Source organism: Panicum virgatum, chromosome 6K (assembly GCF_016808335.1).
Source record: "Panicum virgatum strain AP13 chromosome 6K, P.virgatum_v5, whole genome shotgun sequence".
Lineage (NCBI taxonomy): Eukaryota > Viridiplantae > Streptophyta > Magnoliopsida > Poales > Poaceae > Panicum > Panicum virgatum.
In genome coordinates this window covers 43,195,265-43,210,648 of record NC_053141.1, presented here as the reverse complement: position 1 = coordinate 43,210,648, position 15,384 = coordinate 43,195,265, and the positions used below count along the sequence as shown (strand labels likewise).

The 15,384-nt window shown below is 47.2% G+C and overlaps 1 protein-coding gene across 1 annotated transcript; it reads left to right on the top strand.

Moving 5' to 3' along the window:
• The first annotated feature begins 6,799 nt into the window (after window positions 1-6,799).
• On the top strand, window positions 6,800-7,506 carry LOC120712786. Its single transcript, XM_039998665.1, has one exon. It carries the CDS (start codon window positions 6,896-6,898, stop codon window positions 7,256-7,258), a length of 363 nt encoding a protein of 120 aa, XP_039854599.1. The 5' UTR covers window positions 6,800-6,895; the 3' UTR covers window positions 7,259-7,506.
• Window positions 7,507-15,384: the final 7,878 nt, after the last annotated feature.

Here is a 15,384-nt window from a genome sequence, read left to right as displayed (position 1 = left end):
GATTTTAAAACATGTGCGTGCCGCAGATGGGCACTGCTAGTAAGATTAAGGACATGAGCTGCACAACGGACATGAAATAGATCTCCATTGCAATGCAACAAAGATTTCGCAAAGAGATTACTTTCGCAACATAATAGAGCCAATAGTTTCAATTGATATCTAGTTTCAATTGGAATTAGTGTTTAACTTCAGCTATTAAATAAGAGTTGTCAGAGAAAATGCAAGCGCGATCACCATAACAACCTCAACCAACTCAAATCCTATAAAATCCACGAAATGAAGAAAAACCAATCAATTAGAATGGAAGAGTTACCTACAAGAATTGATAATATCCCTTCGTTTTCCCTTCGAATCGGGTGGAGGATAGAGTGGATTTAGAGGGGGAAGGGGCGGTGCCATGAAGATCAAGTCGGGTGGGAGGGGCGGGGGGAAGAAACAGAGGAGGAAGAAGAGGTGATCGTTTATTAAGTTGAGTCGTGCCACGCCGGACGGCACGACTCCTTTAAGAGTCGCGCCACGCTGCACGACATGACTCGCTGAAGAGTCACGCCAAAGTATGTGGCTGTTGTCGGTCGAAACCCACCGGCGAGCAGCGACAGGCAACACGAAGAGTCGGGAGGTTGCCGGGGCGCTGGCAGGCACTGCTCTCTCGTTGACGGCCCGCAATTCCAGCACACGTCGCAGCTTGTGAAGACGCAGGGCATGCCACCTGACCTATACCCGATCAGGAAGGTACGGACGTGCTTGCGACGATTTGCCTGCATACACAAACACGTGGAAACATAAGTCCGAGCCGTGGTCGGCTCCCCGGGACGACTCTTGCATCGGCTTTAAAGAGCCGATCGAGTCTCGGTGTCAGATGGGATCTGTTTGCATCCGAATATTGATGATTAAAGCGAATAACTGTAAAGCTGCTTCAATTAAATCTAATTGATCTAATCCACAACGGTAAAAGCTTCACTGCTAGATCGGAACATCCTACACGTGATTGGGCCTAATAAACGTAACAGATAACTAAACCATAACCAAAACAGAGGCCTAAGAACTAGCAAGAGCCGATTCCCGGATCAATTCCCTGTTAAGACTAGAGCAGAGCATCTAACACGCCACCGGATCATCCAACCCGTTTGCAAGGCCTAACCTAGCACATATTACACCAACTCTTAAGAAAAAGAGCAAACCATAATAGATTAGATCTACCAGACGCAAAAGAAGCAGGGTGTTGCCTTTACACAGCTAACTCTATGCAACGAGAGCTAGTATAAGATGATGACATGATCACATAAAGGCAACATGATGTTCGTAGATGATAAGCAACAAAGCACGATAGATCTATTAAAAGCCATGCTACGAACATCAAGATAACTAGTACTACTCGCCATAAAAAACGCTTCAGTACGAGTAATACTAAGGTAAAGGTAAGAACAACGCTACCCTGATCGCGAGAAGCGATCAGGGCAGCATGGCGCTTACTTGGATGAAACCCTAAGATTAGGGATGGTGATGCGCCGAGAGTTGTTGTTTGTGAGACGTGATGACGTTCTTCTTTTCATGAATAACATAGGGTACATATTTATAGTCCGGAGACTTGGGAAACAATCTAAACTAATCTTGTCCCGATCGGACTCTATCACTAATCTTGAACTAAATCTAAAGATACATGGCCCATGTGGCCCAAACGCTCACGCAGGAGCCGATTTATAAGCCTTCTTCAATCTCCTGCTTCAAGCCCATCTTGCTTTCGGCCCATAAATTAATCCTGCTAATTTATGGCGATAACAGTGGCGCGACTCAGTGAAGCGTCCCCTCATAAGAGAAGACTTAAAAGTGATACAATATCAATCCCAGCAGGCTGATAACACTTTTATTACATCAGATGGTACATCACCGTACAACTCTATGCGGAAGTGGGCAGTGAAGCGCCACTATCGCGAGGATAACAACTAACACCCACACAACAATATTAACTACGAAGAGGGGGTCATCAGAGTCTTGCGCCATACGGAACTTCCTGCGAGTGACCCTATCCACAGGCAAAGTTGGGTGCAGGACGGGACCTCTACTCAACGTCTTCGGGAATGAAGTCTGGATCTTCCTCTGTAAAAATTAAGAATGGGGTGAGTACAAACGTACTCAGCAAGTCCAACCACACCCACGGAGGGGTATAAATGGAATATAATGCATAGGGTAAATCAAGGATAAGGCTAGGGTTTAATTTGCGGAAAGCAAATTTTTATGTAGGGGTTCATTTGAAAGAAAGAATTTTCAAAGCAAGTTTTTCTTGTACCGGGTAACACGTAGTGTTGACCCACACAGGATCCAAGTTTTAAGCTGCTACCGGACTCCTCATCCGCCGTAGCACACGGCACAACTGCCGGACACTTTACCAAAACCACTCACGCCAACCCGTCCATTCCCAGAAAAAACACTAGTTATGTGACCACACCGTAACTCGCCCAGTACCGTGGGCACGGCTATTCGAATAGATTTTAACTCTGCAGAGGTGTGCAACTTTACCCACAAGCGGGGTACCACAGCTCGATCACCGTAGTGTCGGTGCAGATCCCAACAAAGCCATTACCCACCTTAGCTAGACCTGACTAGGCATCACAGGATCCACCAAGGGGTCATTGACCTATCACAGAGGTTTTAACCGGGGCATAAGTCACACGAAGCTAATCCCTTCTCCTTGATCACCTGTTGCTCTCAGCTCTCCTGATGGCTATCTGATTAACTTGTGGGGTTTATGCTAAGCCGTTGCCCATATAATGGTCGAGTGGTTTGCACGATAGCGGAGTTAGGTGAGATGACACACCAACTCGGTTCTTAGTTGTGATAAGATGGATATCTCCCTTCCTTGCTCTGCCACACAGGCACGAGCACACCATTCGGGAATTCACACAGAAGTGCCATCCATCTCGTCTAATCTCATCTTTCGAAATTTCACATTTTTCCCTTTCTACACACTCACATATTTTTTCTTTTATAAAATAAGTTGTATTGTGTTTAAGTTCATAAGCATTCTAGCAGCGATTAACGTCCAAACAAATCACTTTCAGACATTAATCTAGGTGGTCAAGGAATGGTTATAACAAATTAAGGGGTGGCTATCCAACCATGTTTTCAGCAGGTAAAACATATGCAATTTTTATAAAATAGGCTAATAGGTTGTGTTTATAAAAACTGGGACAAAGCATGCATCAAAGGATGAGATTGAACTTGCCGTCTTCAAAGCCTTCCGGGGAGTCCTGATCGAGGTACTGTCCTTCGGGTTCGGGGTTGCGGTACTAGTCCTCGTTCACTTGCTCGCAGTGCTGCTCGTCGACGGGTCCTCTCTCGTTCACACCGTGATCTACGACGCACACAAATAAGCACACAATCAAGAAAAAGAAATAAAGGTTTTATCGCTGGGAGCGTATCGGAAACAATTAAGATATGGAGATAGAAGTAATATTTTTGGGCGGTTTCCTGATAGCATGGCTAAAACTATGTTAGGGATGGTGTGGTAAAGTTTCAGGTCGATCGGAGATTATTTGGTGCATCAAATGATAGGTTACAGGGAGGTTTAGGGGTCGAACGGGGGTTCAAGGGCCTTTTTGTAAATATTTTTGAGGGGCAAGGGCTTGGTTGTAATTTTTGAAAACATTGGGGCCACTCTGGAAAAGTGTAGGGGTATAATTGAAATTAAATTTATACGATGGAGGGCTAGTTCCCTAAATAAGTAAAAGTAGAACGGCCTTTATTCAAAAGTAACATATAAGGGGGGGGGGTTCTTTAAGAATTTGAGGGAAGGGCAGGGTGTTTTGGGCATATTTGCCCTTCTTATTCCCCTCTCCCGCGACCAAAACAGGGGAGGGGAGAGGGCGGCGTCGACGGCCCTGGGGGGTTCGGCGGCGGCCGTGGGGAGGGGAAAAGGGAGAGGGAGGTCAGGAGGCCCGATCCCCGGCTGCAACCCGGGCGGAGGCTGATCAAAGCGGCCTGGCCATAAGGGGCGGCGGGCGGCGGCGCTGTGGTGGCGGCCTTGCGGGCTGGGGAGGAGGGCTGGCGGCGGTGGGTGAGGTGCTGGGGGTCGAGGTAGCTCGATTCCCCTCCCTACCTTGAGCTGGGACGGGGCGAGGAGGTGGCTCTGCAGTGGCCGGCGGAGGCGGGCGGAACGGCTTGCTGCGGCGGCGCTGCAAGGTCGGAGAGGGCGCACGGTGGCGAGAGCGGTGGTGGTGGCCGAGAGCTGCGCGAAGGTCCTACTTATAGGCCGGGAGAGGCGGTGGAGAGGGCGGGCCAGGTGGCCGGCTGGCGAGCTCCGAGGACGGCCATTAATGGCGCTCGGGGCGTCGTGGAGCGACGCGGCACGCGATTCGCCGCGGCGATGCGACGGCTCGGCAGAGCAGGGCGCGCAGGGGGAGACGAGCACGTGGAGGGGCCCTGGGCGCTGTGCTTGTCGCGGAGCGGCTCGAGCGGCGAGGCGGTGGCGCTGTGCGAGCAGTGCGTGCGTGTGCGTGGCCGGCGGCGAGGGCGGGCACAGGAAGGCGGCGGTGGTGGTGACTAGCGGCGTGCGCGGCTCGGTGCGCCGAGCGCGGTGAGCGCGTGCATGCGCGCGTGCATGCGCACGGCCCAGGGGTGCTCGGCGCGGCTGGGAAGGCGGGGCGCGCGGTTGGGCAGGCCGGCGTGGTCGGGGAGCCGGGCGTGGCGGCGGGCTGCTCTGCAGCATGCGGGGAGAGGGAAGGAAGGGAGGAGAAGGAGGAAAAAAAGAAAAGGGAGGAAAAATGGAAAAAGAAAAAGAAAAAGAGAAGGAGAGTGAGAAAGAGAGAGAGAGCGAGCGCGCCGGCAATATTCGCGGCGGCGACCGCAGGGCCGGTCGGCCACGCGCGTTGCGTCGTCCGGTCGGACGGCGACGCACGCGTAGCGAGGAGAAAAAAGGGGAATGGAACGACGGTTGAAACCGGGTGTCGGGGCGGCAAAAAATTCTAGGAAGGGATTAGGGTTTAGGGATAATTTAGCTCGATGAAAAAAACTTTGAAAGTTATTTTTAGTGCGTGTTTTATTTTGGTAGATTTTTCAGGACGTCACACTCAGCCTTGCCATGTCAGTTGAGTTGCCAGCGTGGCAGGTTGGTCGCGCCAAAGCATGTGGCGCGATCTTTCAGTGAGTCGCGCCACGAGTTTTGGCGTGACCAAAATGACTAGTTCTTGGAAATTTAGATCCACGTAGATTATTATTAAAATTTTAGATTAAAATTAAAAAAATCTCAGTATTATTCATATAATACTTTAAGGCCTCAGGACTGTTCATTAGGTTGAGATAAATGACATTGGATAGACTACCAAGATCATGAGGCGAGCTGATTATATTGATGCTGCTTAGTGAGGATGTGTTGAGAACTAGGGTTCAGAATATATTTCATGTTCTAGTTGCTTGTTGGTCTTTTTACTATTGTTTACGATTATCTACTTCGTGTTTTTATTTTGAGTCGATCGTTAGTCACTATAGTAGTTGCAACTTGTATCATGTATCACTCATAAAGATTATCATGAAGGAACAAAAGACGAGTCACATGACGTTGATGTTAGGTTTTAGATTGCACTTAGTCTTCTATATTGACTTCTTTTTACTACTTTTATGTGTAGCTACTTGTTTATTCTGAGTTAGCTATTTGTCATTAAAATAGTTGCAGAAGGTATGCTCACTGCCCTGAAATGGCTATTTATTCATCAAATTGGTTTTTATTATTCAAATTTTCTGTGGTGTTATTGTGCTATCTTTTCTTTCACCTTATTTTCATTTAGAATTAAAGCGGTTACAAGTGTTCCACGTAGAATCAATATTAATGCCTTATTTTTTTCTTTTACCTTTTATAAATTATTTTAGTGAATTAGTTCTTGATAATTTCTAATTTCAACAAGCTATTACAACGTACTTCCTTCGTCCCAAAGTACAAGTAATTCTAGAAATTATAAAATTGATTAACCAGAAGGTAAAATGACCATATTTTCCTCTATTTATTATGCATATTTGGTGGTAATTGATTTTTATATGCACACACTTTCTAAATAGGTAAAATAACATTTTTTTTGAAAAATTTTGAATTCGTAGAATGAACTGAGGGAGCACGCAAGCATATAGCTTGATAGCTTGAAAGCCTGACTTCCATACACAGAGGCACGAAAATCAACGGCGACAGCGTATAACTGGCGAACTACTGCAGCGGTTTCAGCGAGAGCACATGGGCTTCCACAAGGCATGCAGGAAAGTTGCGGTACATAACGGTTCGCCGCATCAGTCCGCAAGGAAGCTTATGGCTCACGCGAACAAGTGGCGGGCAACCGCAACTCGCCTGGCTTGCAAGAGTAACACTACCTCTTCAAAACTCGATCTTTTTTTTTTGCCATTGTAGTCTAAGACCGAGCTGACAAATCTTTTAAAGTGACGAAGTTACCACGAGCACCTTGCTGTCAACATTAAAGCTCTTTGACGTGCAAATTAGAGATGTGTGTTTTTAAAATGGCCTGGTAGACCGGTAAGCAAATGAACATCTTTGATACGCACGCCAGAACTTTTTCTGAACTCTACTGAAAGCATATACGCGGTTCAGTCCCTCTAAAAAAACGCGGTTCAGTTGGAACTGTCACCCACTCATTGGCTTCCATTGGGCTGGGCACTTTCCATCTCCGAATCTGAAGCCGAAAGTCTTTTCTGGTCCAGCCCAACTCATCTCGATCAACTGGGCTTTTTCCCCAATCCGTAAGCTCATTTCACTTCGCACAGTCAAGCCCAATCCGCTTCTTCAAGCTCCAGTCCAGTCCGGCCCTTCGTCCCCACGCCCACCCCCCTCAGCACTACAGCACAGCCTCTCCATTCCCCAATCTCGCAGAAGACGCACGCCACCCCACCGGCGACATCGATGCGGGCGATCTCGACGGCCGCGGGGGCCGCGGGCGGCATGCTGCGCGCGCGGCTCCGCTCCGCGTCGCGCGTGCGCGGTGGCGGCGAGGGCGCGGGGAGGTGGACGACGCCGGGGCACGAGGAGCGGCCCAAGGGGTACCTCTTCAACCGCCCGCCGCCGCCGGGGGAGTCGCGGAAGTGGGAGGACTGGGAGCTGCCCTGCTACGTCACCTCGTTCCTCACCGTCGTCATCCTCGGCGTCGGCCTCAACGCCAAGCCCGACCTCACGATCGAGACCTGGGCGCACCAGAAGGCGCTCGAGCGCCTCCAGCAGCAGGAGCTGGCCGCCGCCGGTGCCGCGGGCGATGGAGACGCCGAGTGATCCACCGGTCAGGTCACGCTGGACCCTAGATTTTCTGGCTATCTGTTTGTGCTGGATTCAATAAGATTGTCTGTACTATGATGTATGTCATATGAGATCCAAATATGGAGGGACATGATCAGATTGGGAATATGTAGCCCTGTTGATGTTTTTCACTGGCAAACTTATGCTGTTGACTCTTCATTACTTTTTTGCGCAATTGTGAACATGCTATGCAATTTGAATGTTTTGCATCTGTATTCTCTGCATGTGTTTGTTGCAGTGAAATTATTCATGACTATAATTGCAATGAGGTCATGGCTGTACCATGTATTAGTTTTTGTATGGGCCCTTAATGAATACACAATCGATTTTATCTGAAGACAACAGTTGCTACACAACATAATCAAGTTTAGATGATCATGTGAGGTTTGGATAAATGTTGTGTCAAATAGACAAAAATGCTATTGAATGGTTGGAATTTGCAATCACATTACTGTGTGTTGATGAATATCTATCAATCTGGGTCTTTAGAGGTATTGCGCTCCAAACTACAATTCTTCAAATCTCTCAATGGAGTCTCACCCTGGGAGCTCTACCAAATGGACCCTGAAATTGATTAATTATGCTTTAGATCACAATATATATGTATTCCGTATCAGCTTCTGTTCTGCTGGATATGCTATAATCCTTGTAGTTAAATTTATGAAAATAAGTTTCCTTTCTGCTAGATGTAGCATACTCCTTGAAGTTAAAATTGTGAAAATGAGGAGTAAAATAGTAGAACAATGCCCTAAACTAGGACCATGGGCTTTGTTGTTATTACATATTTATGTGTTCAGAACTATGTGCATTCAGGTGCCATGGTACATGTGACTTTGCGATTGTAACAAGTTTGTCTTGCACATAATCATGGTTAAGAGCACTCAGAAATCTGTACGACTAAGAAGGGACAATGACTTGGCAGTTTCTAGCAGCAGTCCCAGTTCTGGTGGTAGCATTTGCTCACTGGCCATGATGTGTCTGATTGCTGGCAATGGCCAGCCGAGCAACTAGCTTTCAGGTAATATGCATTTCCTATCCTAAGGTCAGCAAGTAGGTAAGCAGAAACATTTCCCAAGGTAGCAAACAAGTCCAAATGTCCAATTCTGGGCGAAATGGGGTTCTCTTTTATTTGCCAAAGACAAGATAGTAAGAAAATAGACCATAAGCCATCCTTTATCTTGTAGCTCATGGTTATTGGAGAGAATAAAGATGTATTACTCCAAACCCTGGAAGGGTGGGTATATATAGTTCCTATACATGGACCTCTATACATGGGCTCACATATACACCAACCCCCCCCCCCCCCCGCAGTCTGAACTACCGTCACAACGGTGTTCAAGACTGGACAACAAGAAAGCCAACACCCCCCCCCCCCCCCCCCCCCCCCCCCCACCGCCCCCCCGCGCAGTCTGAACTACCGTCGCAGTGGTGTTCAAGACTGGACAAGAAAGAAAGTACAAAGGGCAAATACCCCCGCAGCCACAGCTAGCCACCTGCTACGTTGAGGCTGGAGCGAAACTCCGAGAAGGTCGAGGAGGGTAGTCCCTTGGTGAAGATGTCAGCAAACTGGGAGGTGGTCGGGACATGGAGTACCCGAACATCGCCGACGGCGACCCTGTCGCGCACGAAGTGTAAGTCGATCTCCACATGCTTCGTCCGCTGATGCTGAACGGGGTTGGTGGAGAGATACACGGCGCTGACGTTGTCGCAGTAGACGAGCGTGCTCTTGGCGAGCGGGCTGTGGAGCTCCGCCAAGAGCTGTCGGAGCCAGGACGCCTCCGCCACACCGTTACCGACAGCCCGGTACTCCGCCTCGGCACTAGAACGGGAGACAACCGGCTGCCTCTTGGACGACCAGGAGACAAGGTTGCTGCCCAGGAAGACGACGTTGCCGGAAGTGGAGCGGCGAGTGTCCGGGTAGCCAGCCCAGTCAGCGTCGGTGTAGACCACCAGCTCAGAAGTGGGAGAGCGGTGAAGGACCAAGCCGAAGCCAACAGTGCCACGGACGTAGCGGAGGAGACGCTTCAGTGTAGCAAGGTGAGACTCCCGGGGATCATACATATGAAGACATACCTGCTGAACGGCATAGGTGAGATCCGGCCGGATGAAGGTGAGGTACTGCAAGGCACCGGCCAGGCTCCGGTAGCCAGTCGGATCGGCCACGGGATCACCCATATCAGCAGACAGCTTCGCCTGAGTATCGACAGGAGTGGAGCATGGCTTGCAATCAGTCATCCCAGCTCGCTCCAGAATGTCGAGTGCATACTTCCGCTGGTGAAGGAACATGCCAGACGGGCGAGGCTCAACAGTGACGCCCAAGAAGTGGTGGAGCTGACCAAGATCTTTCATAACAAACTCCTACTGCAGAGAGGAGATAATGCGCTCAAGCAACGGCTGACTGGAGGCTGTGAGCACAATATCATCGACGTAGAGCAGCAGGTAGGCAGTCTCATCCCCATGGTGGTAGATGTCAGCAAGAACGTGGCAAACCGAGAATACCAAGCCCGAGGAGCCTGCTTCAGACCATAGAGAGACTTGTTGAGCCGGCAGACCATATCCGGACGACTCGGGTCCACAAATCCCACTGGCTGAGAGCAGTAGACAGTCTCTGACAGAGTGCCGTGAAGAAACACATTCTTTATATCCAGCTGGTGCACTGGCCAAGAGCGAGAGAGCGCAAGCGAGAGGACCGTGCGCACCGTAGAGGGCTTCACCACTAGACTGAAGATCTCATCGTAGTCCACACCAGGCCGCTGGGTGAAACCCCGGAGAACCCAGCGAGCCTTGTAGTGCTCCAGCGTGCCGTCAGCCCGGCGCTTATGCGTCCAGATCCACTTGCCAGTCACCACATTGCAACCAGACGGACGCGGCACGAGGTCCCACGTCTGGTTGGCAAGAAGAGCCGCGTACTCCTCTACCATCGCGCGACGCCAGTGAGGATCCGGCAAGACGTTGCGGACAGAGGAGGGTACCGGAGAGACCTGCTGCTCTCCCTCGGTAGCGGAGAGAGTCGCGGCCTGAGACGCCATCCGCCGAGTCACCATGGGATGAATATGCCGAGGATCCCGATGGATGACGGGAAAACCTGCAGGGAAACAACAGACAGGTAACGGTGGCTGAACCACCGGGTCAGTCGAAAATAGTGAATCTAACTCGGGGTCAGGAGAAGGTGTGGAGGAGGTGGAGTACGGGAAATCCGACTCGTCAAAGACGACGTGTCGGGAGATCAGGACGCGGCGAGAGGTGAGATTAAAGCATCGGTACCCCTTGTGGTCAGGGGAGTCGGAGCAGAAGAAGAGAGGGGAGGGAAGGAGGAGAGGGAAGGGTGGGGGAGGAAGGGGCGGCTCCGGCAGCCGGTGGCCGGCCATCTCGCCGGCGGCGGCTGAGGGTTGAGGAAGGAGAAACCTAGGCTAATGATACCATATTGGAGAGAATAAAGATGTGTTACTCCAAACTCTAGAAGAGTGGGTATATATAGTTCCTATACATGGGCCTCTAGATGGGTCTCTATACATGGGCTCACATATACACCAACACTGGTGACAAGGCACAATACCTCACAAAAAGAACAATAGTCATTGATCTGAATGGAAAATTCATCAAAGGGGATGGAGTTCAATGATAGTTTTTCTTTTGAAAGTATCTCAGATTTGAACTCCTCTCTATCTCTTGGAATGGATAGGATACAGCTTTATAGTTGGCATCAACTGGATCCAAAGAACTCATACTAGACTCTCTATTCCTGGCCCCCCAATTTCATGGAACTATAGAATCTTCGTCTTTGAATTCTGTTATCATTGGACTTCGGTGCTTTGCTCTTTTCCACACCTCCATGCGGCCATATGCTCCAGGGGTATGACTGATAACAGTTTACCTCATTCCACACAGCTGAACGGTCCAGAGTCCACATGGAATCAATTATGTTAACTCTTAATGTATTGTCATCTGATTCATCTGTAGCAGTCTTCACTAAAATAATTACATGAAAATGAAAGGAACCACTATAGTATTTTGTGTTAGCAAGATACTGCCCTATTCTACTGCGGTGCCTGTGTTTGAGAACCTCTGTATGAAAGAGGCAAGGACTTCTCTGTTCTTTAGGTATCTTTGTGAAAATACAACCTGTTGACCTTCTCGGCTTCAAGCTTCCATGCAAGCTAAGCTTTATACTCCTGCCAGAGTATCATTGCAGGATACACGGAGTTAAACCTTTGGTTGACAACACATTTGTTAATACTAAAATTAAACACATGAAAATAAAGTGTATATTTGTCATTCCTCTTTAAAAACATCCGGATATTGTTGTCTACTATGTTTTATGATGTTTTTTTCTTAATATATTGCAATGTAAATTAGGCATCATAGTTGTATTTGAGATCCAATGTTGATTTCCAAACAACACTCTTTTGCATTTGAAAGTGTTAGACAGTTCATGTACATGTGTGGTTAGGACTTTGCGCCTAGCTTGTTAGCTGGCCAGCCTATGTAATTGGGCCTGAGCGTGGCTTGTTTGCCAGCCGGCCTCTAGATGATATTGTAGAGATATGGCAGGTTAGAGTCCTAGGAGATCTTGATTATGGGTTTCCTTTAGCCTCAAGATCTCCTCTCCCTATATATGTAATCTCCATGTATCTCTCAATAATTAATCTGGTATTCCACACAAATCCAATCTCTTTCATGGTATCAGAGCCAGAGGTCTCGAGTTCGAATCCTGGTTAGCGCAATTAAATAAAATAATTGCCGCTCGCTCCTATTCCACGTCTGAGGCCTGAGGAAGCCTCCACGTGAGGGGGAGTGTTGGAATATAAGTTAATTGCTCACCTCTCCCCATCAGGTTAAGTTTTTGGGTTGAACTGGTCGGTGCATGCAACTCAATATGGTATCAAAGCATATACTGCCGCTAGGAGAGGAGAAGACCAGAGTCTTGCTGCTGAACCTGCATTCCAAGGAAGTGATGAAGAGGCCCGAGATCCTTCATGGAGAATTCCTGTTGAAGAGCTGTAATGGTGCGGCGCAAAAGACCAATGGAAGAAGCTGTCAAGACAATATCATCCACGTATAGCAGTAGATAGACAACATCAGCGCCATGATGATAGATGAAAAATGAAGTGTCAGACTTTGCTTCAACAAAACCCAGCCGCAGAAGATGAGAGGCGAACAGGCTGAACCAAGCGCGTGGTGCCTGTTTGAGTCCGTAGAGTGAGCGATTGAGCTTGCAAACATAGTCCAGGTGTGCAGAGTCCTCGAACCCTGTTCAGCATCAGCGCACCAAGCATGTGGAGATTGATCTTCACTTCGTCCGGGAGCGCGTTGCACTTGGTGATGTTCGCATTCTTCATGTGCCGACTACGTTGCAGTTCGCCGACATCTTTACCAAGGGGCTGCCTACATCAGTCTTCACGGAGTTTCGATCCAGTCTAAACATTCGGTCACCCGATGCTTCGACTGCGGGGCGTGTTAGACAGTTCATGTACATGTGTGGTTAGGGCTTTGCGCCTGGCTTGTTAGCCGGCCAGCCTATGTAATTGGGCCTGAGCGTGGCTTGTTTGCCAGCCGGCCTCTAGATGATATTGTAGAGATATGGTAGGTTAGAATCCTAGGAGATCTTGATTATGGGTATTGTAGAGATATGGTAGGTTAGAATCCTAGGAGATCTTGATTATGGGTTTCCTTTAGCCTCAAGATCTCCTCTCCCTATATATATGTAACCTCCATGTATCTCTCAATAATTAATCTGGTATTCCACACAAATTCAATCTCTTTCAGAAAGGAGCAATTTCTGGACCATTTCTGACAATCTTACCACTATGAGATGTTTCTGGGCATTTTCCTGTCGACCTTTCCTTGGGGTATCCACACTTATCTTCATAAGCCACACAACAACTATTTCAGTCTTGTTCTTGGGGTCTGTTTGTTCATGAGGAAAAAACTCCCAAGAAAAGCCTGTCTATGCTATATATGCTTTGGCCCAACCATTGTAGAGCCAGTTTAACTGAATTGGCCCAGCTAGGTTTACAGAAATTTGGAAAGACCCATGTCATAATCTTGCCATCTTGGCCCAGCTAATCTCTGTGGACATGCTCAGGCTAAGTTTGGATGCCTTGAGAAACTAACCTAGTTATGATTGTTTATATCAGGGCATCATTGGTATGCCTCCTAGCTAAGGTTATCCGCTTGAACCATGTTAAGTATGTATTATATACCTTCCTTTTAGGCCTTCACATGCAAGTGATACCCTTGACCAAGCACCGGGAACCAAAAAGCAAAAAGGAATAGCCCAGTTATGTAAACTGGCACATGATGTGTTACTAACAATCGCTTGTCATGTACTTGTTTATATCTGCCCAGTCTCATGATGCAAAGCAGTAAAGGTCGTGGTGCTTGCTTTCTGTACTGTGCAAACTGAAAATGTTACAGAATTTCACATTTGACTGTTGCATCTTTTTTCAGTACTTTAATCATGTATTGAACATTTGAACATCTCGAGGAGATAGCAGTGATGTGTATTACTATATCCTTCAATGTTTAGCAATTATGATCTCACACCTGAGCATCATATGGTTTGCTTTGGTTTAAATAGTTGTCACCATCTTTACCAGCAAAAGGCATTTTTATTCCATTACTGAGCTTTTGATGTCCAAGCATGCATTCCTTTTGGTCACAGTATATGATTACCTCTGTAAGCTCCATTGCTGTTGCTGCAGCTTTGGTAATGAGAACTTCTTACCTCTGGAGTTATATAAGTTTGCCTAGTTTCCATGATTGCTTTATTTATGATTTGACATGTGAAATGAAAAAATTTGATGCTTGGTTAATGCTCCAGAGTCCAGACTATGCTGGAGTTGTGCCAACCACAATGGTAAATGAATTCAAGGCAGCTCCTTCACCAAAATTGTCCAGATTCTTATAATTGCCACTCTCTTGCTACTGGATAAAAGAGAACCAAACAAATTTTGTATACCAGTAGAACAAGAACACATTTTAATTTACTCATATTGTTGACTGGTAAATAAAAGTAAGGAACATGATCTGTTGCCATTTGTGGGGGACCACGGGATGCACATGAACCAGTGGCTAATTGTTTAATGTCTAAAGTTGTTAATTTCGAATTGGTGACATGACTATTTTATTTACTTACATTCTGTTAGGTAACAAGCAGGTTACTAATAACTTAGATCACAACACAGGTCTTCGTATTTTAAGTTTAACCATATTTTGAGTTATAACTTGAGAGAATCTAAATGTTCTTAATTAGCGTTTCTGATGCACAGTACTGTCAAGTAAATGTTGGAAGTTGATTTCATTGAATTTCTGGTCTACCAAATAAAGACCTGTCACTTTACCTGTTTGTTGTTTCTTAACGTTACAGTCTACTAACCTTAGTTTCTGAGGCAGCTTGTTTATCCTTTGATGTAGATTTGTTCCCCATGCATTTTTCGAATGCTTTCAACTAGACATGGAGTTTTTGGTGGTCTATGCTTATCTACCTTCGCACAAGTACAGTTTAAACCTTTGCAGAGATTGGAAGCTATGGCATGTGCACTTTAGAAAGAGCTGCAGTTCTTTGTTATCAGATGCCTCTTGTTGCATCATGGTAAGGCACATCGTCCCCTAATTTCTAAAGTTGGATGTTGGCAACTTGTATTACAAGCTTACACAGTTGTAGGCCGAAAGTTTGAACCAATCTTCTTGTTGTTAGCTGTGACACTAACATCTTACCTGATGGTAGATTTCAGTGAATTCTAGTTGTGCTGGGGTCTGCGAAGGGCAATTCATATAACCTAAGTCCGGCTGAGTTGCTTTTGCTGGTAGCTAATCTTATCCTTATTCGAAGTTGATTGATGTCAGTGATGCTGTCTTAAGGGGAAAGAGTTCCAAAATGCAGCTTGAAGTTCTCTTCAAATGGATCTTGATACTTGATCATCCCAGTTGCAAAGTTCCTTGAGAGGTATTGTATGTGCAAATGCAGGTATGATGACAGCTTCCTGGTTACTGGGTACTGGTACTGGGTCACTTTTCCATTGTCTGGTCATTTATTCTCAAAGTAACATATACTTGAATCTAAAGGGTGGGTAGAATCATTACTAGAGGCTATGCTGTTC